Genomic DNA, 25,386 nt, shown 5'->3' on the forward strand with positions numbered 1-25,386 from the left:
GGTATTCCGAACACCTGCAGGGGCAGCATGAAGAAGGGCCACAGGCAGGACAGCCAGCACCTGCTAGCCAGTCTCTCTGTCATGGAAACAAAGAAGTATACCACATTTTAAACAGTATTCATCATCAAATGAATGAATGGATGGATTGTGGTAATCCTATTATGTTTGCTGTTTTAGGTTTTGCAAGTTTTCTATGATACAATGTATATTTTTAAGATCAGGAGAAAAGTCATTTTTGTTTTAGGTTTTTAAATGCATAACATGGCTTGTTGAGTTTGATCACTGTAGTGTGCCAGCTTATTAAGCATGGGAAATATGAAGGTGAACAAGACAGGGCCACCCTCACGGAGCTCACTGTCTTGTGGTGATTGCCCCTTCCTCATGTTCATGGCTGCTGTGCCAAGACCTTTGGAATTCCTACCAGTTTCTACAACCAGAGTCATTTGATTACCTAATTCTGAACCCAGTAACAACTGTAGTCCATCCTATGTGTTTTAATTATTGACTACACTCATTTCATTATACTTGAACTGTTCAAATAAATACACACTATTTTATCCTCCTGCAAAAAAAAAAAAAAAAAAAAGACTATAGGTTTGGGGAGGTTTTTTTTCGTTTTGTTTGGTGCTAGGGATCCAACCCAGGGCCTCATGTATGCTAGGCAAGCACCCTACCACTCAACTACACCCCACCTCTGATTGTGAATTTGTTTAAAGAGAAAAGCCATTTTTAATATTTCTTTAATACCTAAGTTGACCATACTGGTGCACGTTATGTTCAATAAATATTACTTTGCTGGGGAAAATTCACTTCTGAGTCATCAACAATCTTTCCCATAATGACCATCTGTTCGTCTCTCGTGGGTCAGTTTGCCTAATATCTAAATGACCAGTTCTTCCCCTACTTTGATGAAAATAGCCTGAATTCCCCTTTCACCACTCACACTTCCTTTATCTTCACATTTCGGTCAGCATGCTCAAGGTTTCATGATCACAAGGATGGCGTAAACATCTATTTCAGTTAAGAATCTGGATAGAGGGTTAACCCATATTTAAGTGTTTCTTGTTTCACATACATACAGAATTCAATCACTCAAATAGTGATATATTGTCCCTAAATGAGTTTGGGTAGCTTTTACTATGGCTGAGATTAGATTAGTTTTTAAAGCTTTTCCAGTGGATCCATTTGGTACAATTTTTGACTTTCACAGGAGAAGGTAACATAATATCATGTAAAGCCAGAAAGACCAGGATTTGGATCTCAACTTCAGTGACAGGGATCCCCAACAGATTCTTTACCTCTCTGAGCCTCAGTTAACCTCATTTGGAAAATAGGAATACCAACACCTACCCCTCGCTGGGGTTAAGATTAATTGTGTGAACAGTACCTGTGGCATTCTAGGTGTGGTCAGTAGGTATTTATTAAACCGATGAAACCATAAGAGAATAAAGTATTAGGAAAGCACCACCTCCCTCGTTGTTTCTATTGGCAACCAAAGTGTCTGGTAAAGGATACAGAAATTCCTTTTGGAGTCAAATGACATAAGCAAAGGTTGGTGCTCCTTGGGTGAAAAGGCTGAGGGCGGGGTTTAATAAGGAAGTGGCTCTCTTCCCCAAACTTCCCTTCAGCCTTTCATCCTAAACCTGAAGAGGCTGCTGCCTGGAGCTTTAAGTCACATAAGCCTTTCTAAAGGAGAAGCTAAGAAGACCTGTGCAGAGTTGTTTCCTCTTAAGCTTTGTGGAGAGAGACTCAGGTATAGAAATAGCCACACTGCCACCTGCCCTGCTGCCACCGCTGACAGCTTCCAGACCAGGTAACAGCAGGAGGCAGCAGTCTCCTGCTCAGCCTTCTCAGGGGGACAGGTGGGGCTTCAGCCCTGGTTTGCCAAAGAAGGCAGAACTCAGGGAGTGATTGACTGGCTTTATTACAAAGTTATTATGTCTGTCTCAGGAATCAAAATGACATTGAAAATCTAGTTAATGGGGTTTCCAGGAAGCATGAGAAAGGTCAGTCATGAAGGTTTCTCTTTCATTTCTCTTTGCTTCATTCAAAATATATAGATGTGAGGTGTTAGGAGTAGGGTTGGAGTCTCTGAGTCAGAGTTAGCATAAGCCTCACAGGCCTTTTGTAGGAATCTTCCAGGTTCTGAACCAGTGCTCAGGGTTCATTTATAGTTTATGTTTCCTTAAGTCCAGAAGTTGGGTTTCTATAAAATGAAATGTCCTCAGGAGAGAGTTTTAAATAGTTTAATTAATAATATGCTACCAGTTGAGTCCCTTTTTTGAGGGGGGAGGGGTACCGGGGATTGAACTCAGGGGCACTCAACCACTGAGCCACATTCCCAGCCCTATTTTGTATTTTATTTAGGAATAGGATCTCACTGAGTTGCTTAGCACCTCGCTTTTGCTAAGGCTGTCTTTGAACTCCTGTCTCGGCCTCCCCAGCCACTAGGATTACAGGTGTACACCAGGGCACCTGGCTAGTTCAGTCCTTTTTCACATTATGCTGTCCTCTTTCATTGTGTTTATAACAAGGTACATGAGGACTGAGAGTTGGTCAGTGGCTGGGTGCTGCTGCCTGGCTGACCCCTCCCCTGGAGCAGGGACGAGTACCTTAAGGGGACCTGGGTACTCATCCTAGTCCTGGCAGTCCCGAAGGACTTCCTTGAATACAAGGCTCAGATGAAATGGGAGATCCATCTGCTGACCCTGGAGAAAGCTCCCTCCTCCCTGAGTTCCCTTTCACACAGTGAGCTCCTTCTGTGTGATGAATGTGACCTGAGGCTTCGTTTAGCTTCTTTGTATTTAGCTTCAGTTGCAAGAAGTTAAGGCATTGAGCTTAGCTTCTAGGGCAGGAAGTTAAGGCATTTTGCCTTATTCCTCATTTCACCTTCAGGATTAAAGAACATGTCATACTTTGAGATGGCAAACAAGGCAGAAAGGAATGAAGGCCTGGAGAGTTCTAGAGTGAGGGAAAGGGAGGAGGGCAGCCAGCCTCCACAGGTCAGAAGGGCCCAGGGTGCTGAGGACGGGGCTCAAGGCAACTGGACAGATGCAACTTATGATTTAGGATAGGAACCTCCCATGGGAAACAGCATGGACACCCTGAGTTACACTCAATTCCCAGCTGCATGTTCAGGGCAGATGGAAGTCAGTTCTTTTGCTGGGCCTGCCACCCAAAGGGTCTCCATGTCCCCCACATCTGAGACAGGCAGAGGTGAAGAGAACCAAAGGTAGGTCCAAACTCCAGCATAATTGGGGCAATAGGTTGTCATGGGGGCCTCAGTTGTCATTTCCTCTGTGTGCTCATCTGTTACCCACCATGGGAAGGGAAGGGAAATCCAATCTCCACAGAGGTAGAAAAATCCCAAAGTGTGTCTGGCAATCCCCAGAGCTTAGAGGTTCCCTTCAGTTAGGTTTTCTCAGGGGAAGCTTGGTGCAAGCCATACAGTGGTGTTCCCCAAGGACATGCTGAGATGGGAAGACACTGGGGCCTTAGCCATTAACAGGTTGGAAGGAAGAGTCCTCAGAAAGGAAAAAAGTTCAACAAAAGAAGCTCTGTGACCTTGGCTTCTGGAGAGTGGTTTTTAGATCCAGGCACAGTGGCACATGCCTGTAATTCCAGTTTCTCCAGAGGCTGAGGCAGGAGAATTGCAAGTTCAAAGCCAGCCTCAGCAACTTAGCGGTCGTAAGCAACTTAGAGAGACTCTGTCTCAAAATCGAAAATAAAGGGCTAGAATGTGCTCACTGGTTAAAGCCCTGGGTTCAATCCCCAGTACCCACCCCCCACAAAAAAAAAAAGAAAAAGAAAAAGAAAGTGTGGGTTTGTTACTGATAAGGAGAAAGTATATAGATGTAAGGTGTTATAAGTAGGGTTGGGTCTCTGAGTCAGAGTTAGCATAAGCCTCACAGGCCTTATGTAGGAAGTGAAATCTCCCAGATTCTGAACCAGTGCTCAGGGTTCATTTATAGTTTATGATTCCTTAAGTCCAGAAGTTGGACTTCTGTAAAGTGAAATGTCCTCAGGAGTTGCTGAGAGCAGGTTGAATCAAATATGTTATAAACTGACTTGCTCACTGCTGCTTTAAAGTAAGACTTAGCTATCAATTAAGCAGGAGCGCTCGTTTACCCTTCTTCAATACACTTGAAGTATCTTACACATTAATATCTTTATGTCTGCATTGTTCTATTTACTCTTGTACATTCCAGGCTCTGGTCACAGCGTCCTGTCCCTCCTCCCTCATTCTACGGCCACATTCTGCATCCATGTCCTGAGCAAGTGTTGCCTTCCTTTCTGCTTCTCTCACTCTTGGCTTTGCCAGTTGATCGGGCCAAGTCTTCAGTTCCTTTCTAGCCCATAAAACACCAGATTCTCATTTACGAAGTGAAAGAACCACAAGCACCATTTTGTCCTTAGTGGCTCCCACCAACTTTTTTTTTTTGTACTGGAGATTAAACCCAGGGGTGCTCTGCCACTGAGCTACATTCCCCAGACCTTTTCATTTTTAATTTTGATAAAGGATCTCTATAAATTGCCCTGGCTGGCCTGGAACTTGTGATCCTCCTGCTTCAGCCTCCTAAATAGCTGGGATTATAGATGTGCACCACTATGCCCTGCAGTCCCCCCACTTCTGATGCTGCTCCTGAATCAGCATTTAGCAAACTTATTTCTCAAAGAAGCCAGACCCTTCCTCTCTCCACTAACAACACACACTCAAGACAAGGGCTCACCCTTCCTACCCAAGGACATTCCTCCTACAGGACCAGAGTGTACTTCCTGCCTACTATGTCTGGAGATACCCAATTTAAAAGGAAGCATCATATTAAAAACCCCATGAATCCTGCCTTGAGAAATTCCAGTTCTGGTCTTTTGCCTGGGCTCAGCCTCCTGCCCACTGAACCTGCTGCTCATCCTTGTGACCACTGAACCCACTGCAGCCTCAATTTGTTTTCAGCTGATTATCTTGCTTGTTTTCAGTTCCTCCGTCTCAACCCTCAATCCACTTTATTCATACCACAGATCTCGGGATTTCTCAGCACATCCTTCATTCACAGGGTTTTCAGAGTTAACAAATAAAAATACAAGGCTCCCCGTTAAGTTTGAATTTCAGGTACATAACAAATTTTTATTTTTTAGTTTAATATAATATTTTATTTGGGACATGTATATACTAAAATTTACTTGTTACTTATAAAATTTATTTGTTCAATTTCAAATTGGACCAGATATCCTGTGTTTCACCTGGAAGCCCTATAATCATTCATTCACTCATTCATCAACTATTTATTGAGCACCTGCTATATGTCCAGTGCAATACTAGGTTCTGGGAAAGTCAGCCAAAGTGTCTTCATATTTTGCAGTAAATATGCTCTTATCATATATGCATATGGAATATATATGCTTACAAATGTATAGACTTTTTCAAATAAATACTTTTGAAAAACATTTAACAAGATTATTGAGATTTCCTCAGAACCATCTAAAACACACATATTCAGATCTCCCCTATTGTCTCAAAAACATCTGTACCATTGCATGGTAAATAGGTTTGAATTTAAATCTAAAGAAGGACCATTTGTTGTGTGTGACTGATAAGTTTCTTAAGTCTCTTTTAGTCTATAACAGTTCCCCTCTCCCCTTGTGTGTGATTGTATGTGTGTGCATGTGCTATATATTTGCTGAAGAAATTAGTTCATTCATCTTGTAGAATTTACCATATCCAGAATTTGTACCATTGCTTCTTTATGTCATCAGTTTATTCCTCTACCCCCTGCATTTTCTGCAAACTTTACTTTCATCTAAATGCTTGAATAATTCAGATCTAACTTTTTTTTGCATCACGTAAGGGTGGGCACGAAATAGTTGTCTCACCTTCAGCAAAGAGAAGATTGGTCATTGGGTTCAGGTGTTGTTGATATGATCCAGACTTTATCCTGTATATTTTCAAGAGATCATTTGGCTGCTGATGGAGTCTGGGTTGGAGGAAGGACAGGAGGGGGAAAAAAAGATCTTGCAGTGTTCCAGGTCAGAGACGATGGTGGTCTGGAACAGGGAAGTAGGACTGAGTGTGTAGGAACACAAATGTGTGACAAAGTCAGGACCAGGCTACAGGCTAGAAGAGGGAGACCAGCTGACCTGTAAAAGGTACCTGTGGGAGGAGGGGCAGAGGTGGAAAAGGAGAAAGGAGCATGTTTTTTGAGACACTGAAGTGACAGAGCCAAAGTTCACCTAATACAAGTGGGAAATTGGGAGAGTCAAGGGAAGACAGATTGTCAAGTGTTGCAATAGGTCATAAATGTGAAGAAACAGAAGAGGAGGAAGAAGGAGGCTATGGTCCCCATTCATGTCACATTCCTCAAGTATTACACAAGCTTACACTCACTTACCTGAGGCAGGTCTGTAGTGCTTGCGAGAAGTTGTGCAAATTTGTCTGCAAGTGTAGTAGGTGTGTTGGGTTCTGCAACTCTGCCCACTGCTGCATTGGGAAATCCATTTCTTCCCCTGCATCTTCACCTGACACTTTAGCACAGCCCCCTGCAGCTCCCCAACCTCACTTCCATCAGAATTCACCTAGCCAGGTACCATTGCTTTCTCAGGGCCCCGTGAAGGAGCTGTTCCTCAGATGAACAGCTCCTATTTCAGCCAGCAAGAGCCTCTTTCAAATACAGGAAGAGAAACCACGATGGGAAGAGGAAGCATCCGCAGATCTGCAGGGAAGATATTCCAGCCCCTGTAACTCCTTCAAATAGCAGAACTAGAGAATATTCTCAGTCTATATGTAAACCAAGTACCAAGGCGATTGACATGCCCAGGGACATAGCAAGTTAGAAGCCGTAGGACCCTGGCTGTGGTCCTACAGACACCTATCCAATTTTTCTGTACCACATCACACCACTTCAAACCTGGTCTGCAGTTACTGTCCTGTTCCTTTACAGATTGGTCCTGGTATGACAGGGTACAGGGGGGGAAAAGGAGGGGCCTGCCAGTACATCCCATCAGTATCACTACAGCTTATTTACCATCATACCAAAAGATCAGTAGGTGCAGTAAGAGAAGGGAACCTGGGTCAAAGTCATGCCAGTGACAGAGCCAGAGGGCCTGGTATGACAGTTCCACAGTCATGTGCCACATCAGGACATGTTGGTTCACATGGACCTAGATATGTGGATGGTCCCATAAGATTATATTGCCAAGTAACGTCATAGCCCTCTTAGTTTGCATAAAAGCATACCGCATTCACACAACAATGAAATCACCTAACAATGTGTTTCTCAAAACACATTCCTGTCATTAATTGATGCATGCATGATTATAGTAGAATAAAGTAACAGCTACCACTTTTGAGCAAGGTTCTGTGCCAAGACTTCTCATGCATTATCCTGTACCCTCACAATATCCCTGCAAGATGACTATTATGATTTACAATTTACCTACAGACAGCTCAAGTTCAGGGAGATGAAGTAATCCACCCTAGGTCAGAAAGGTATCACTGGCATGGCCAGGATTTGAACTCAAGACTATTGGACTGAAAGCCTGAGTTGTTTTCCAATATATCTACTGGCTGTGAATTTTAACCCAGTGACAGACAAGTAGGACTGAGCTTTCTAGCATTAGAGACAAAAAGGTAAATGTAGTCCTTAACCTATAACAGAAAAAAGCAAAGAAGATTATTAGCAAAAAAGAAATGTTTTCCTAGCAGGAAACTAGAAAGGAATCACTTTATGAAAACTTGACCAGGAAAAAATTGAAAAAAAATCAGTTCATTATCTCTAATTATTTGGATGGAAATCAAGATGAAACACTTCCATTCCTGCCATTTAGAGCTTGTTCCATGTTTATAAAGCATGCCTGTGGACAAATCACTCTCCCACCAAAACAATGACAATGGAAAGCTCTCCATTGCCTGCATCAGTTCTTTTCAAATTTGCAATAATAACAACAACAACAACAAGAAGATGCTTTTATGAGATGAAATCTTACATGGAATTCCAAATAGAGCAAGAAATAGCAGCAAACCTAGACAAACTAAAGCAGAGAGCACAGGACAAAGGAAAGAGGACGGGAAGGGTCAGTGGGCTCAGACATTAACTGGCCTCCCCCTTTGCTCATCCATCCTCTCCCAAAAGACCTATCCCCCCTTCCTCAGCCCTATGGCTGCTTTTGAAAGGTACTGATTAACATGAGAAAATGCAAAGCTGTTCTGCTGATGTTCAAAGGCCTCCATAATCCAGTCCTGATTTATCTTCCCTCCACTATGCCCAAGCATCCCCTCCTGATGCCTGCCATCCTCCCACTAGTCTTCAAACATATCCTCAAGTCCCCCACTCTACTCCCTGTGCATTCAGTTCTTAGCCCACCTGTCTAAACCTTCCATCTTTCAAGAAGCCCTTACTGGCTCCTCTGTTTGAAGCTGACCTGCCTCTACCAGATGTGCTGGGCTACCCACAGTCTTCATTACAGCTCTTATCTCATTCTCTTCCTTTGGAATCAATGCTCATCTCTCTGTTCCCACCACAGTCAGACTGTGGCTATTCCATCTCTGCTTTATCCCTGGCTGCCCAGCAAAACAGAATAGGTGCACAGGAAGTGTATATTGTTTTCACCCTCTCTCTTACCCTACAAAGAATTAATGTCACCACACATAGAAGGAAACATGTGGACTTTGTCGTTACAGCCCACCATGTGCAGCACCAGCACCTGTGACCTAGAAGACATCCCCCTGGATGATGATGACCCAAACAGCATAGAATTCAAAATCCTGGCATTCTACACCAAACACCATGTCCTCAAGAGTGCCCCTGCTGTCTTCTCACCCAAGCTGCCAAGAACAAGAAGTTTGTCCCAGAAGGGACTGGGGAGTTGGGCAGCGGAGTCATGGACCCAGATGCCATGGCCTTGCAGACAATCTTCATCGAGTGAGAAACCCATACAGCTTGGCAAGAAAAAGTCTTCTTGGAAAACTCTCTTTGGAGTAACGGAGAAGGAGGAGAGTCCACAGAGTTCACCTCAGTTCTGTTTTCAGGGCCTCGTGGAAGTGGCATCTCAGGATGGTATCCACGGTCAGCAGTGGTCCCGGTCTCTTTCCAGTGTGGAACGGCACCTGGATAATGGAGGTAAGCTTCAGGAACTTTTTCTCTCCCACACCCAAATTTTTCCCCTCTGTATGTGCACAACAACTCATCTCTCCCATGTGGGAGAGACAGGCCTTGGGGCACTCCTGCCGCAACTTTCCAGTTGGGTAGTATTCAGTAATAATTGCCCCACTCTGCTCGAGACTGCACGAAAGGAAGAAGATGGCAGTGAAGAGTGCCGGGACTGGTTTCCTGGCTCCACTGTCAGTTAATAAGCTTGCTGCTCAAATGCCTAATCCCCTGAGCCACACAGCCACAGGGAAGAGCCCTGGCCAGGGGCCGAGGCTGCCTCCCTTCCCAAGTCAGCTGACCTCTTGGGCTCTGCACAGTGTTTCCATCTGCAAAGATGCCCACACTTTAACAGAAAGCCCCCTCCTGCAAGGTTTGATTGCCCTGGGTAACTTGTTGATAAAGAGTCAACAGGTGGCAGTAATGTCTCATTTTTAAAATATGACTGTCCTGATTTTCTTGGAGAATCAGCCCACAAGTGAACAGCTTGAGAAAACCTGTTAGGATCAGGGAAATGTCCACTTCCTGTTAGACTTGTAGACGCCTAGACCAGGGAAGATCAGGGTCAGGACTGTATGGGGGACCTTTTTGCACAGGTAATATGAGGGCCTGGCCAAAGGAAATGCAGAACCTGGACCTCTCAGAGGTCATCCTTAGGCCTTTGTTTAACCTTCAGAGCAGGGCATCTGCGCTCTGCACTCTGTGCAGCTGAGGGTGGCAACCGTGACTCTACTGGACCAGTGTGTGTGTGTGTGTGTGTGTGTGTGTGTAGGTCTGAACTCTGCAGCAGACAGAAAGGCCTTCAGGCCTACCATGTGGATTGTGCTAGAGACCAAAGGTCTCCACAGACTTTCATCCTTAGACATTTCCTGGGATAAATGACATTTTGTGTTTTGGTATTTACTAAAGAATCACATGCCCTTGTTTAATTTTCTGAAGTTTCAAAAGCAGCTTCTTTGCTTTTTTGGGGGGGAGGGGGAAGGTTAATAAAGTTAACTTTTATTTGAGATTAAGAATAAAAAATTTAAAAAGCAGAGGGTTTACAAGCTGAATAGTATCTATGGCTAAAATACACACACACACACACACACACACACACCTCCTAAGGAAACTTTGCTTTAAACACTTATGTACAGCTCATCTTCTCTTCTCCCTTTTCTCTCTCCTCCCTTTCTTGTTTAGTTAATTATGTGGTTTTTATGTTAATTGTGTTGGTTTTACTGGGTGTGACCCAAGGGAGCTTCACATTCTGTTTCTGTGTTGCCACACATCAGGCAGAGCTTAGTTTCACCTGGTTCTTTTAACTAAAGGCTACAACATAACCTTGTGCTGCCTCCAGTACTCAGATCCAATCTTTAGTGGCAACAGTGAGGTATATCCCAAGACCAAAATGTTCTGGTGAGAGTTCTCAAGAAGTAGAGAAATGGAAGTTAACACGTATCTTAACCTATCAGCCCAGGTTCTATGACTTGTGAATCTTGTTTCTCTACAGCTCTGATTTCTTATGTGGACTGTTATAGTTAAAATTAGGTTCAGGGCTGGGGTTGTGGCTCAGCGGTAGAGCGCTTGCCTAGCATGCGTAAGACCCTGGGTTCAATCCTCAGTACCACGTAAAAATAAATAAATAAAATAAAGGTATTATGTCCAACTACAACTAAAAAATAAATATTTTTTTTAAAAAGATTATGTTCAGCAAGATAGAGTGGAAAATCCACACAACTATGGCTTAGATAACATAGAGGTTTACTTTTCTTTCCCATAAAAGAAGACCAAAGCGTGGAGGCCCAAATCTGATACGGCTGCTCCACGAAGTCATTAGGGATTCCTAGGAATTCTGCCCCGCCTCAGCTAGTGACTTCCAAAGTAGCTGCTCAGATCTCAACCAGTCTATCTACATTTTAAACAGGAAGAAAAAGGAAACAAGGGAAGGTCCCAGGTGCCTAATTTCTAGATAATTCAGCTAGATAATTCAGAGAGCCTTCTTGAAACTTCTCCTTATATCTCATTTATCACCCCCTGCTGCAAGGAAGGCCAGGATATATTTGTTTGAGCTGGGTACCACAGCTGCCTTTCAAGGACTGAGAAGCACCTTCCAAATCCTGCTCTCTGCTCTTCTTGGCCCCACAATATCCCCCAAAATAGACGTTCGAGGATGGACAGACTTTCTGTCTTCTCCTCACCCCCATCCAATATTCCTTACTTATCCGATAGGACCATATCTAGAATCTTTCCTCCCTTCATTTTTTTTTTAAAGTGAAGGTATTCTGGATGGGAATGTTAGCTAGTCCATCTGAGAAAGTTTTCATCTAACTTGATCTGAACATATTTCCTCTGCATCCCCCACTCATGTTCACAGATCCACAGAAATGAGCACACTAGCTACAGGTTAGTCTAATAGGCACAGGGTACTCCTATGCCTGCTGGTGAAATTGAGATTACTCTGGTTGTGCTAAAAGTGATGAGGAACAGCCTTTGAGGCTCTTCATCAGCCTGGCCCCCTCAGCGTGAAGATGGACACAGGGTGACTTCAGGTGGGAGAATCACACACTGATACCCCTAGATAGGCTGTGCAAGGTAACAGAGGGAGCACATGTTAAGCTGTCCTGTCTCACCTCCTGATAAGACTGCACACTTAGCTTGGGAAATCAGCTTCTTGCCATTTCCTTGTCAGGGGCCATGGTATCCAGTGTGGAGGAGGAGGTTAGTTTGGCTGCAATAAGGTGATTTTAAAATGGGAAGTACATTTGGTTTGGTTGTTAAAATGAGAAGGAAGAGCATTGACCCTTTTACCCTTGACTTCTCTCTAGTTCACTCCTTACCAGTTTTTGAACCCTGTGATTTGAGCATGAGGAATACCACATTTTTAAGCCAGGTGTCCAGATAGAGGCTTGATAGATAGAGCATTATCTCCATGGTCCTTTGGTGAGTGGCTAGTGAAGGCAAATGAGGGTGCTGAAGCTCTCATGCTAGGGAAGAATGCCAGGGACAGAGGATTGGACATTGTCTTGGCAGCCCTGCCTGTTTCTCTTATGACACATTCCTCCCAGGACTTAGGCCTTGTCTCTTATCTATCATGATTTACAGAGTCTAGGATTTCCCCTGGGTATATCAATCTTCTGGCCAAAACTCTACTCCATTACTACTATCTTCAAGTCTTGTGAATAAGCTAGTGTTATTTTTCAAATAAGACATGATACAACTCAGCTGCTCCATATGGCACCAAAGACAGAGCCTGTGCAAGCTTCTACCAGTTAAGAACTTAGTGACACATCAATAAGGAAAAGTTTACTACCCAACAAGTTAGCCATGTACCTGCCCACCACGCTCTACCCCATCCCAAACCAGGTACAAAGCTGACTTGTCTTTGGCCGGCTACAACATTCAGGGGGTCAATGCCATGTAAACTTTCCTGTTCCCAAATGCTTTATTCTATACCTCTGCGTGCAAATGCGCAACCCTTTTCGTGGATTATAAATTCTTGAAGGATGGGTCTTACTCTGTGTATCCTTGTTTACCTATAAGCGTTAATTGAATGCTTCCCAGTGGACATGGAGGAAAGACGTGTGATCATACGAGCAGGTGGAATTAAGTGTTTATTTAATAATGAATTTAGGTGATGAATATGGCCTAACATCTGGGATATTTCCCAAATCAAAACAAAATAAGGAATAAAAATAAAATCATAATGAGCATTGCATTAAAACATTTCCTTTTGTGTGTCTTCCTTTGCAAAGGGGAAAGGGGACCATAATTTGGAAAACGTCAGAATGAGATACAAATAGGTAATTGTTACAAGGGGACAATCATTCTTCTGAATACTCCTCCTGCATCCCAGCTTCTGCCAGGCAACTGCCAGCTGTTTCTGAAGAATGATCCCTTCTCTCTCTCTCTCTCTCTCTCTCTCTCTCTCTCTCTCTTTCTCTCTCTCACTCCTGGGCAATTTCTTCTCATTCTGGGGTGACCTCTTCATTCCAGGAAACTGCATACCAACGAGCCAGATGACATTCTGGGAAAGGCCACTCAGCCCCATTTTCTCTTGTTTCAGATGTGGACCCCAAAGTTGCTTCCATTGCCAACCGAGTGGCTGACATTGTTCACTCCTGGCCACCATCAGAAAGGACCCACCTCCGGGGAGGAGGCTTGGAATTCAAAGATAAAATTGTGCTGCAGGGTCCTCGTACCCAAAAAGAAAGCTTAAAATTTGTGCTACAGGGTCCTCGTACCCAAAAAGAAAGCTTAAAAGTTACAGGTACAAGTTCTAAGCAAGGTAAATCTTCCTTCCATGTGTTTGTGTTGGGTGAGTGTGCCAGGCAGAGGTATACAAGTATTCATGTGTTTGTTTAGCTCAGCGCTCTGAAACTTGCAAGTCTCAGCAGACCTGCCAGCAACATGCTCTAGGCACTGAGCTATAGTTTGAGAACTGCCCAAGGCACGGGGACTACACCAACATGATGAACCAACATGCAGAGCTCACTGCTGAGTCAAAAAGTCTCCTGCAGTGAAAGAGGAGGAAACACGAAGTGTGCGTTCAACCTTGTCCTGGGAGATGTGGGATGCCTTATTAGATTGGATCCTGTTACCAATGGCTCTGGACCAGTTTGCACTGGATAGAGTTGGAACATCAACCCAGAGATTTAAATATTGCTTTGGGATCCTAGGGAAAAGCAGGGGTCTGTCAAATAGCAGGTCTGGTGAAGAACATGAAGCAAAACTGAGAAGTAGTGACCAGACTAGGTCAGTTGTCACCAAAACCATAGCAATAGCTGTAGCTAGGGCTGTAGGCCCCATGAGACTTATGGCAACTGGGGACTCTGAGGGGAGAATTAAGGAGAGAAGGACCAAGTGCCACAGGAAGAAAAGCTCGTTCCTGCCTTTCCTTACCAACTATGTTCCTCTCCTGTGATTTCCTCCCCAGCACCTCCAGTGGAGGCTGTGAGGCAGAGGTGGCTCCTGGGTTGGAGGCACCTTCAAGATCAAGGCAGAAGGTCTCCTTGCAATTGCTGGCACACAGCAGTGGCTTTGTCCACCTTCTGCTCTACTGTGGGGCACACACACACTGCCACTGAGGCTTTGAGTGAGGAGTTGGAGGAGAGGAAGAGCCCTCTGAATCTGCCCAAAAGAAAATGTCGACACTTTATGGCTATCTCAAGTGTAGGAAGTGATGGGAAGTGATCTCCTAAACCAAGCTGAAGCAAAGGTGCTCTTCCTCCCCAGGGAAGAATCCAGGGCTCTCTCAGAGCAGCCTTCCCAGAGGAAGGCAGCACCAGACTGAACAGTCTGCTCTTGCTGCTCTCAAGTAATGTGAGCCCCAGGTGTCCTGCTCCCCTCTCCCTTCACCAGACTGGCCACACCAATTCCCTGACCTCTCTTCTCTTATCCTCTTAATAAGTGGACAAATGTGAATTCTGTGACCTCAGATTTGGGCTATAAGTAAGAAATACTGTTCTCTCACTAACTGGCCTTTCTCTGTTTGGATTTTATTCTATACCAATGACTATTTTCTTTGCTTTCTTTTTTTTTTTTTCTTCTGTACTTGGGGTCAAGACCCCAGGACCTCACACGTGCAAAGCAAATGCTCTACCACTGAGCTACACCCCCCAACCATTTTATTTTTTTATTTTGAGACAGGGCCTCATTAAATTGCTGAGGCTGGCCTCAAACTTGTGACCCTCCTGCCTCAGTCTTCTGAGTCCCTGGGATTATAGGCATGTGCCACCATGCCACACCTACAATGACTTTTCTCATCATGTTTGTTAGCAAGTTGTGAGACAAGAAAAATCAGTCTGCTTTCCTGGTTCCAACTTGTACGCTATGCAAAATGATAGCCATTTTCAGTCTATTTACCACTGGAGACTTGGGGATGGGAGGATTTATTAATTTCATTTATTTTATCCCACCTCGTTGTAGAGACATGGCATATCATGTTTATATTCCAGTCAGTTAAAAATCAATCAAATTTCAAAGAGAATATAAGGAGAAAACAAAAGTAGGAAAATAAGATGGGTTTAGGAATTAGGTTAATCCCAAAATGTAGGACAGAAGATTTTTATCTTCCGTTAGATCTGAGCTACAAATTTGGCTCTTCCTGGTAGATGATACAAAGGTGAAAATATGATCAAGTATGTAATCTGTGGTGTCCATAAGGAAAAACATCATTGCTAAAGAAAGGCTACAGACCAGAGGGACGGCTGGGGTGTAGGTCAGTGGTAGACTGCTTGTCTAACTTGCATGAGGCCCTGGGTTTGATCTCCAGCACCAAAAAATACATAAAATAATAAAACCAAAATAAAAACCAGAGGGAAATTTTTTCTAATATCTTCATAGGATCATGTATATGAAACTGATATCTTCAACAACATTCTTACAGTCAGAGGGGTGGGGAGGGGCTAGTGGGCAAGGAAAGAAAGGACTATAGAAGAGTCTCTCAGATGGTTTGTGTCTGATTAGAAGAAGCAAGGTAAAATTTATTAGCTAGGAATTAGAAAGCACTCCTCTTCCTTGATTCTAAACCAAGCCACAAGCATCGCCACTGGGAAAATTTAAGATTATTTTGTGCTTTTCTCTTCCTTTTTAAAAATTTTTTTTTATTTTATGTGGTGCTGGGGATTGAACCCAAGGGCTTGTACATGTGAAGCAAGCATTCTAGCAATTGAGTTATATCCCCAGTCCCTATTTTGTGCTTTTCTTGAAAGAAATAACTGCCATTTTCCCCTCAACAGATGGAGAAGACCAAATAATATCCAAAATTGTTGAGCTGCTGAAATTTTCAGGAGATCAGTTGGACAGAGAGGTATGAAGTACCTTGAACTAATGAGATTTCTTTCTCTTCCATGTACCAGTGCAACAAGAATAGAACTGTACTCCAGGTTGTAACCTTATTCCTTTTCAAAGTTCTGGTTTCCACTTAGTCCTAAATTTTATTTCCCTTGGAGTCCACATTCATGCTGGCTGCATCTCAAAAATGAATCACTTTGGAAAACATAAGTAAACTTTCTGGAGCCTCCCTGGAATTTTTGGAAACTAGAAAAGTAGCTGTGTTATTGCAAGAAAAAAAACACCAGTAAATTAAAATTTGCTGAATAGGATTATTAATCTCATTCCCCATGTAACTGATCCTCAGTGCTGTTTAGACTCTCCCATTTGCCCTGCAGCCTGGATATCTATGTTCCACAGGGGACCAAAGGCTGAAGACTTCTGAAATCATCTCCCCTACAGTTGCTGAACTATTTGTTGTCTGCTTATAGTCTTCCCCTAGCCATTTGGCCAGGGAAGCAGGATAGTACCACTTGGAGAACTTATAGACTTCCTGCCATTTCCAAGTTGAGAACCATCTTTCTAATCAGGAAACTGTGAGAGTTGCTTTCAGAGAAAGGAGATGACAATCCCCTCCCCCCTACACACACACCCCAGTGTAATCACAGAGCTTCTCTTAAGAACGCCATCTCTTCTGTATCCATTTCCCCCAAGCTAATGCATCATCTGTAGGGGCTGTCAATCAGGATCTGGCCTGTAGATGTTTGCCTTTGTTTTGCCAGGATCTATGGGGAGGAAGTCAGGCCCAAGGCAGCTTCTGCAGTAGTGGGAGACAGCAGGAATTAGTGGGCCACCCTACTCAGTCACTGCATGTTAACAGCTCTTCTCATAAGCTTTGTCAGAACTGTGCCCAGAGGATGATGACCATGAGGGTGAAGGGCCTGGGAGATGGTACAGAATGAAAAACAGGGGTAGTGAAAGTTGCAGAATGAAAACCAGATGTATCAAGCTAAAGAAAAAAGAACTGTGTGTGTGTGAGCTCCAGGGCCACATGGTGAGGTGGGCACATGCAAAGGAAGCAGGGACTGGAACGTGATACATGATTGGAGCACAACTTGAGTTTCTCCAGAGCCAGCATTATGGATACAGAAGTTATGGGGCAATTGATTTCTTTCCATTGGAAGAATTTTTTTGGTTCTCAAGGCCACCCCTCTGGGTCAAGGGCTGCCTGTGAAAGAATGATATTGTCACTAGAATTGCAAGTGGGTGCCAAAAACTAGTCAGCAGTTCAGACCTGAACTAGGAAGGCTCTTTTACCCCAGAGGTTTTTACAACCCTGAAACTCTGACTTGGCCACCTCCTCTTCCTGCTTCTGAAGGCAGAGATTTGCAGTAGCCAAGCTAAGGTCAGGGAGGGGTGGTGTGAAGGTAACCCTTCTGGTTAGGAAGGAAGAGGCTTTCCTTTCCATCCCATAAATTCCCACGGTCAGAAACCTCGCTTTGCCTGATGTTTTATCTTCTTTGGTGGTATTTTACATTATTTATTTAGAAACTTTGGTTCTTATTCCCTTGGCATGTTTACCCAATTGAAGACTTTGGTGGGAACATAAGGTAGGTGTGACCTTGTTTTATGTGGCCGTGAGTTCCCACTGTATGGTGGGAAACTGACACTGAGCAGGGGCGACCAGCCCTGGCTGCAGAGCATCTGCAAAGAAGCTCTCCTGAGAGGCCAGGGCCAGGTGTGACTGAGAGGGGACAGAACAGGGGAGGTGCTCTGCAGAAGATGTTTTCTTTCTGGCATCTGATTCTTTTACTGTCCCGGCAGACTTCAGACTTCCAGGTGCTGGCTAAGGTTTTGAGCCTCACTTCTTTGATTGGGCCACTAAAGAAGAGTCCTTTCTTTGGGTAGGAAGTTGGTCATTCCTGCTCAGATTTATAACTCAAATAGGACCCTGTGTCTCTGAAGTTGGGAGGAGAGCTTGGCTCAGGTAAAGAACACTATCTACCAAAATCTTCATATAGCATCTGACTCATTCCCCAACTATCCCTGTTAAATATTTGCTGAAAATCTATTTAATGTGCCATTCCTCAAGGACAGAACTAGAGGATTTTCAAATAAGCATTTAGTGTCTGCTTATTGAGAAATCTCTGTTTTCACTTGGCAATCATCATACTAACAGACATTGCAGGAGGTGAAGCACAGAGATACTAGGCTGTAGGAATGGTGGGAGGTAGAAAACTGGGAAAGGAACCAATGGATTCGATTTTTTAAGTGAACATGTGTACTTCAGGGAGGCTTCCTGAAACCCCCAGCTCCCACAGAATCCTGAAAAATGATTGGCTTGGCATGTTGGTACATTACCTGTAATTCCAGCTATTCTCAAAGCTGAGACAGGAGGATCACAAGTTTGAGGTCAGCCTCGGCAGCTTATTAAGAACTTCAGCAAGTTAGCAAGACCTTATCTCAAAATAAAAACTAAAAATAAATAAATAAAAAGGCTGTGAATATAGTTCAGTGGTGGAGTGCACCTGAGTTCAATCCCAGTACTGCTAAATAAATGAAAAATTTAAAAAAGTCTGGGGGCATAGCTCAGTGTTAGAGCACTTGCCAGACATGTGTAATCCCCAGTCTCTCTCTGTGTCTCTTCTCTCTCTCTCTCTCTCTCTCTCTCTCTCTCTCTCTCTCTCTCTCACACACACACACACACACACACAAAGATAATTTCCAAAGCCCTTGCTCCACATCCAGCACTATGCTAAGTGTCCTACTCAGTTACCCTGTGTTATAGGTGCTATCATCATCCTGGTTTAGAGATGTCAAAACTAAACCTGAAAGGTTAGTAACTTCCCCAAAATTGCATAGCAATTTCTGAGCTTCAAATCCTGTTCATTATTTTACCTCTAGTAAAGCACTTACCATTGTTTTATAGTCCCCCAAGTAAAGGCCTGAGCTCTCCATGGTCCCTGTCCACTGTAAGTGCTCGGGAAATATTGTTAAATGTTGAATGAATGGACTGTTCAATTTTATCACTTCTTTGTCCAGATGAAATGAATCCACAAAGCAGATCCATGCCTTTGTCTGGTTCCGTAGGACATTGTGCCATGATTGAGACCAGACTCGATGCTCTTTCCATTGGTTTCTTTAGTGGCCCACATTGAAGCTAGAGAGTAGCCCTCTGTCTGCTTCAGTGAGCCAAGTTGCCGCTTTAGTGACTGCTTCTCCTCTCCTACACAGTTGAAGAAAGACAAGACTTTGCCGAGCAGCCTCCACGGTATTATGACCTACTCTGTTTTCAAGACTATCACAGACCAGTTCTTAGGGAATGTGGACACCAGAGGAGAATCAGAAGTAAAGGCACAGGGCTTCAAGGCTGCCCTTGCAATAGACGCCATAGGCAAGCTCACAGCCATTGACAACCACCCAATGAACAGGGTGCTGGGCTTCGGAACCAAGTACCTGAAAGAGAACTTCTCACCCTGGGTTCAGCAGCATGGTGGATGGGTAAGTGCATTTCTATTTAAAAAATGATTCTTCTATGAACTCAGAAGGAATGAGATGGAAAAGGTTCTTTTTGTTTTGGTTTGTTTTTAAAGCGAAGGGAACACATCTGTGAAGCAGTTCTCATGGATTTAGGACACTTGAGTGGCAAGAGATATACGCCATTGATGGAAACATACTTTTAGTGATTATCTTCATCAACCATAAATATTTACTGAGTTCTCTCAGGGTATGTGGGGGGTGGGCAGGGGGTGCCAAGAGACTGGTCAGATAAAGCAGGAAATGAGGAGATGCTGAGATATTAAATGTTTAGATAGATGTAATTTCTGTTTTCACAAATTCTGAAGGCAGCGGAAGTCTGGCAGTGAGACAAGGGTAGAGAGATGGAGCCTCACGCTCCCTGATACAGACTGTGGGGGCTAATCCTCATGCAGAGATTCAGAGGTCACGGTATTTTGTCATCGCTGCTTTGACCCACTCACTTTGACAGGGACATTGAGATACAAACCAAAAGGCAAAAGTTAAACTTTCATCTATTTTTACTTATCCAATATCAATCAAAACAGACATCTTCTCCTCCTCCATCCTTTATCCCTGAGATCTCCTTAAAATGGTCATGTTTAAATGCTACCCATTGCTGTATCCCAGAACCTTTGATCCCAGAGGCCCAGGAGGACAGGACTTTGCTCCACATTATCATTAGTCCTCCTTCCATGAGAATGGTCCAGGGACCACAGGAAGCTTGAGTTCACACTAGGCATGCTCACAGTGACCCTGGGACCTCCAAACAGACTTAGTCTCTTGGGTATTGGAAGAAAAGTGCAGTTGATCTTGCCTACAGGGCTAAAGTGCCCACTATGGTCTTCGGTGGCTGCCCACCTAGTCTACTGTTCCTTTCTATCTTCCATTTTTGCACTATACACACATAAGTGTTATCAAATATAACACTTAAGCGGCTGATTTGAACAACTAACCCCCTTATGCATTGTAAATCCAAGCTGCCTTAACCCATTCTGAAAGGAGTACAGATTCCTTGACAAGACTTTGGTTCTCCCTGATCTTCCTCTCTGGATCCCTTCAAGTCCCTCCTCTACCCCAAAGTTTTCCTGACCACACTAACTGTGGCCTCATCAGTCTCTGGCTATAACACTTCATGGCTGCACGACAGTAATATACAACAATCAAATTCCCAACCATGTTTCAGGCATTCATTTTTAAATCATTATTGGTCCTATTACTATATTTCTGTGAAGAAATGATAAGTATCAATTGGATTCACAGGCCACCTCTCATAAGTCTATTTGACTCATTAATGCTGCTGAAATGTCATAAAAGTTCCATTTTTAAAAAATTAGTGGGCTGGATGCTGTGGCACAGGCCTGTAATCCCAGCTACTCAGGAGTCTGAGGCAGGAGGATTGCAATTTGAAGGCCAGCCTGGGTAATTTAGTAAAAACCCTGTCTCAAAAAGAAAAAAGGAGGGGGCATAGCGTGGTGGCAGAGTGCCCTCCCAGCCCAATCCGCAGTATTACAAAACAAACAGTGGTTGAACACCAAAAGTACAACAACAGTAACAACAACAACAAAAAATTGGGTTTCATTTTGGTAGCTTCCAAGGCCTCTACCACCAGCAAAATGAAAAATCAGAACTGGGCGGTGTAGCTCAATTGTAGAGCATTTGCCTAGCATATGTGAGGCCTTGGGTTCCATTTCTAGAACTACAAAAAAAAAAAAAAAAACCAAGAAACGAAACCCCACAGTAAAGAGAAAAGAAATACTTACAAATCATATTTTAGTAATGATATATTCAGAAAATGTAATCAGCTTTTCCAATTCAACAACAAAAAGTAATCCAATTTTTAAAAATTTGGCCATTGATTTACATAGACATTTCTCCAAAGAAGATATATAAGTGGTCAATAAGCACACAAAAAATGCTTGACACCTTCATTTCAGCAGTAGGGAAATGCAAATCAAAACCATGATGATCTCTACCCACCAGGATGGCTCAAATAAAAGCTGGTGAGGATGTGGAGAAACTGGAACCCTCATACACTGCAGGTTGAGTTATAAAATGGTGCAGCCTCTTTGGAAAACAATTTGTCAGATCTCCAAAATGTTAAATACAGAGTTATGAGGGGCTTGGGGTGTGGCTCAGCAGCTGAGCACATACTGAATGTGTGCAATGCTCTGAGTTCAATCCCCCCAGTACCACAGGAGAAAACAAAAACAAAAACACAAAGTGTTGCCAATAGCACTCCTATAACCAAGAAAACTGAAAACACATTTCTATATAACACTTGTCCGCCAATATTCATTGCAGAATTGATTATTCATAATAACCAAGAAGGAGACACATGCGAAATGTCCATCAACCAATCAATGAAGAATGGGTGAACAAAATACAACTACATGGTGCAATATGATTCTTCCATAAAAAGGAATAAAATATTGACATATATTGATAGTATATATAATATGTATATATATTTATATATTTATTTATATGAGCCTTAAAAACATCATGTTAGTAAAGAAGTCAGACCATATGTTGTATGATTCAATTTACAGGAAATGTCCAGAACAGGCAAATTCATAGAGAAAAAAAGTAGATTGTTGCCAGGAGCCGGAGAATGAGGAAATGGGAGTAACTGCTAACAGACATGAAGTTTCTTTTTGGAGTGGTGAAAATATTCTATAATCAGATGTGATGGTTATGCAATTCTGAATATAGTGAAAGCAACTAAATTATATACTTTAGCAGGGTAAATTTTGTGGTATAATTTTATTTCAGTAACTATAAATAGTGGTTCTCATTCTAGTAATCAAAAAAGGAAAGAAAAGTGAATACAAGTATTTTTATTATTTTAATTTGGCTTCTGGGGTTAGAAAATCAGATGTAGTTAGAGAAAATAAATTCTTCAGTAAAAATGCTAAAGAGGATTGCCCAAGGCTTTAACAATTGATGGCACTAGTTAGTTCTCTATCCTCTGTAGTTTTCCATCCAAATTTTATGACTTATCCAGAATATCAGAAACCTGAATCTTAACTCTTGGCCATGGTTAGGTTTAATTTGGAACATATAAGTGGAAATTAGAAGAATGAAGAAAAAGAATGTGTGAGAAAGGACTCATTTTTCCAAACTGCCAGAAACGGATTGAAAAAATAAAAGATGTTTATAAAAGAATCTTTATGAGCAGCTATGAACTGATATAAGCTATAAGGGTCTGAAGGAGATGTGGACCTGTGCTCCCTCTTGCTGGACAGGGATCAGGGGACGATTGGCCCCCAGTATCTTGGTGGCTCTCAGTGGTGGAGAAGGAAAGAGAACTCTTCCTGTACCCAAGCCTACTAGCAGCTCAGGGCTCCTAACTACCTGATCATCCCACATTTCCTAGGAGGGTATCTAATCTTCCCAACTGAACTACAAATAAGTCTATGAGGGCAGCATGATGTGTTTTACACCCCCTTTTATCTCCCATGGCTCACATCATTTTACTTACATCATAGATATTCAACCAATACTTGTGAAATAGTAAAAGAATCAACCAAATGAATGTATAGCAACTCCATCACCAAAGCATGCTAATCAAGCGACTGTGAGATTTTAATTTACTCCTGGCCTCTTTTTCCTCATGGTGGGGGCACCGTTCATGTTGTTATCCTGCAGTCCACAACCTCTCCTCTTTTCTTTCTGCAGCACTTCAAAAGGAGAAGTTTGCAACCTTCACAGTCATGAACCTTTTGGTACTTTGTTGAATTTTTAAAAACAGCCTTCAAGCCTTCCCATCTTGGAGAAAAGATCCAGTCTGTTAGCCCTGGATATGTAACATAAGACCTTAGCTAATGTTTTCCTTGCAGGCATACCAAGGATGTCTGTCACCTTTCCAAACCCTCCCCCAACCTGAACATAGTCTTCAAGCCTCAGGTCATGCCTGGGATAAGAGCAGAGTTAACAAGCATATGTTTTCACTTCAACGGTGAATCAAACTTGGAATTTTAAGAATTTATTTCTCTTTTCCTCTTCTAGGAAAAGATACTTGGGATATCACATGAAGAAGTAGACTGAAATATCAGATTTGTCATCCTGGAATATTCATTGTCCAATGGTGGTCCTGTGCACATCAGTCTCAGCAGAGACTACAGGAAAAAATTAAAATGTTAACAGCAGTCCTGTGACTCAAAAAGGCATGGGGAGAGGCCTTGGGCCTCTCTTGCTCACAAGACACAGATGCATGGTCTTGGGCTTTGACGTTGATGTTTTTCAGGTCCTTCACTGAGTGTGGGAAGAAGTCTATAAAGATAAGTGGTCATTCTGCTTTCAAACATTCAGAACGGAAACCATCCTCCTGCTTCTGTTAGCTCCTTTGGAGATGTCTGCTGACCTCACAAGGGTGAAATGCTAAATCATGCACATGTTTACTTCTTAGTTTCTAGTACTATTTATTTTTTAAACTACACTTGGAATGGTCTAACAAATGTCATTTCAAGCCTACCTTTAGGAAGATGCTGTTATTTGTGTTAGCAGACATAGATGAAAGAAATTCTTAAATTTACTGTGTCCACTAGTTTGGGGGAGATACAGCTATAGATGTCTTTTTGAGCCACTTTTCTCAAAACATTTTCTGGCAGTTTGAAAGACTTCAATTTAGAACAAAACCACCATCGCCGTGGCCTTCAACCTGCATCTCCCTGATATACCTCTACTTCACAAGGCCCCTGGAACCTCCTTTATTATTCTTGGTGGTAGCATAATGATTAGTAGCTGGTAAAATAAATACATAGAAAGACTACTGTGGAAAGAGTCTTTTTGGTTAAAATAATAGTAATGATACTAGGGTTTCTGTGAAGATCGAATGAGTTAATTTACATAAAGTGGAACAGACCTTGGTAGTGTTAAGTGATTGCTTATGTTCCTTAATATGTGTGAGTCCTCCACTAAGCCAAAAATGTACTCTTCTCTCAAAGCAGTCACTGATTTTCTGAAACGGATACTGTTCAGAATGAAGATTTTTAATAAGTGAAATATGTTCAATAGTGTTTAAGTCATGCTTTTAAAAAATACTATCATATTATAGGGTCTTACACATTTCTGGATTTCAAGCACCTATGATACAACCTGACATAAAATAGATGCTTAACAAAACTCTGATAAACAAAAATAAATAAATAAGTCAATCAGACATACTTTCAGATTCAAGGGGAAGCTGGTTTCCAATAACTTATCACAATGAAGTGAGTTATTCTTCTATTCTGTCATGTGAAAGTCACAAATGTTAGGAATAAAGGAGTCTATTTACAGATGGAGACACCAAAGACTTCTCCTTCTCCTCCTTTAATCTAACCATGCCAACCTATTTGCCATTTCCAAAATGCAGTATGCAACCTTGCACTTGGAGCCTTCAGAATGAGTGATGTTCTCTCTGCTTGAATGTCCTTGCCTGCCTGCCTCCTTTCCCCCTACTGCCACTAATCCAAAAGACTCCAGCCCATCTTTCCAAATTTACTACTTAATTTCTCCCCTGAACCATTTACTAACTCTGCCTATAATATCATGGGGGCTCTATTTGGATGAGTTTCCTCCTATGAATGTTCCAAAACCCTCTGCATATATATGTTATACTTAACACAAATGTACCACAAGAACTGATTTTTCCCAGTCTTTCTCAGAGGATTATAAACTCTTATAAACAGCATTATATCTAGTTTAGCTTTGTATATCTAATGCCAGGCACATTTCTGGCACATAACTGCAGAACCATACCCTAGCCTTGCTTCTATTGCTTGTAAATCAATATATGACTGGAGTATGGCCCAAGATATGCGTAGTCATTACAAGTTCTCCAAATCTTTCCAATATCATCTGCAGCTTCTAATTAAGATGAAGTGGTAGTGATCAGATTTCATTTCCTTCTTGAACCAACTAAATAACAGACAAAATAAATGAAACAACAATTTTCAAGACACTGGCATTACCATGAAGAACTGGTCCTGGA

General features: G+C 42.6%; 2 protein-coding genes across 5 annotated transcripts in view; one reads left to right on the plus strand and one right to left on the minus strand.

Moving 5' to 3' along the window:
• The first annotated feature begins 1,410 nt into the window (after window positions 1-1,410).
• Window positions 1,411-24,181, plus strand: Bcl2l14 (BCL2 like 14). Of its 4 annotated transcripts, XM_048787198.1 has the most exons (7): window positions 1,417-1,813; window positions 8,675-9,113; window positions 13,186-13,311; window positions 13,354-13,407; window positions 15,860-15,930; window positions 19,128-19,394; window positions 23,421-24,181. In XM_048787198.1, exons 2-7 carry the CDS (start codon window positions 8,681-8,683, stop codon window positions 23,457-23,459), a joined length of 990 nt encoding a protein of 329 aa, XP_048643155.1. In that variant the 5' UTR covers window positions 1,417-1,813; window positions 8,675-8,680; the 3' UTR covers window positions 23,460-24,181. The 4 variants fall into 4 exon arrangements, with proteins under 4 accessions (XP_015353657.1, XP_015353656.1, XP_015353655.1 ...); XM_015498171.2 differs by having other exon boundaries at window positions 1,411-1,813; window positions 13,186-13,389; XM_015498170.2 differs by having other exon boundaries at window positions 1,415-1,753; window positions 13,186-13,407.
• Lrp6 (LDL receptor related protein 6) overlaps window positions 8,969-25,386 on the minus strand; it is a 191,500-nt gene continuing 175,082 nt past the window's right edge. Inside the window, exon 23 of the mRNA XM_048787197.1 lies at window positions 8,969-9,100. Within this exon, the coding sequence (XP_048643154.1) occupies window positions 9,061-9,100 (40 nt within the window). The 3' untranslated portion in view covers window positions 8,969-9,060. The remainder of the gene's footprint in view (window positions 9,101-25,386) is intronic.

This window comes from Marmota marmota, unplaced genomic scaffold (assembly GCF_001458135.2).
Source record: "Marmota marmota marmota unplaced genomic scaffold, marMar, whole genome shotgun sequence".
In the NCBI taxonomy this organism is placed as follows: Eukaryota; Metazoa; Chordata; class Mammalia; order Rodentia; family Sciuridae; genus Marmota; species Marmota marmota.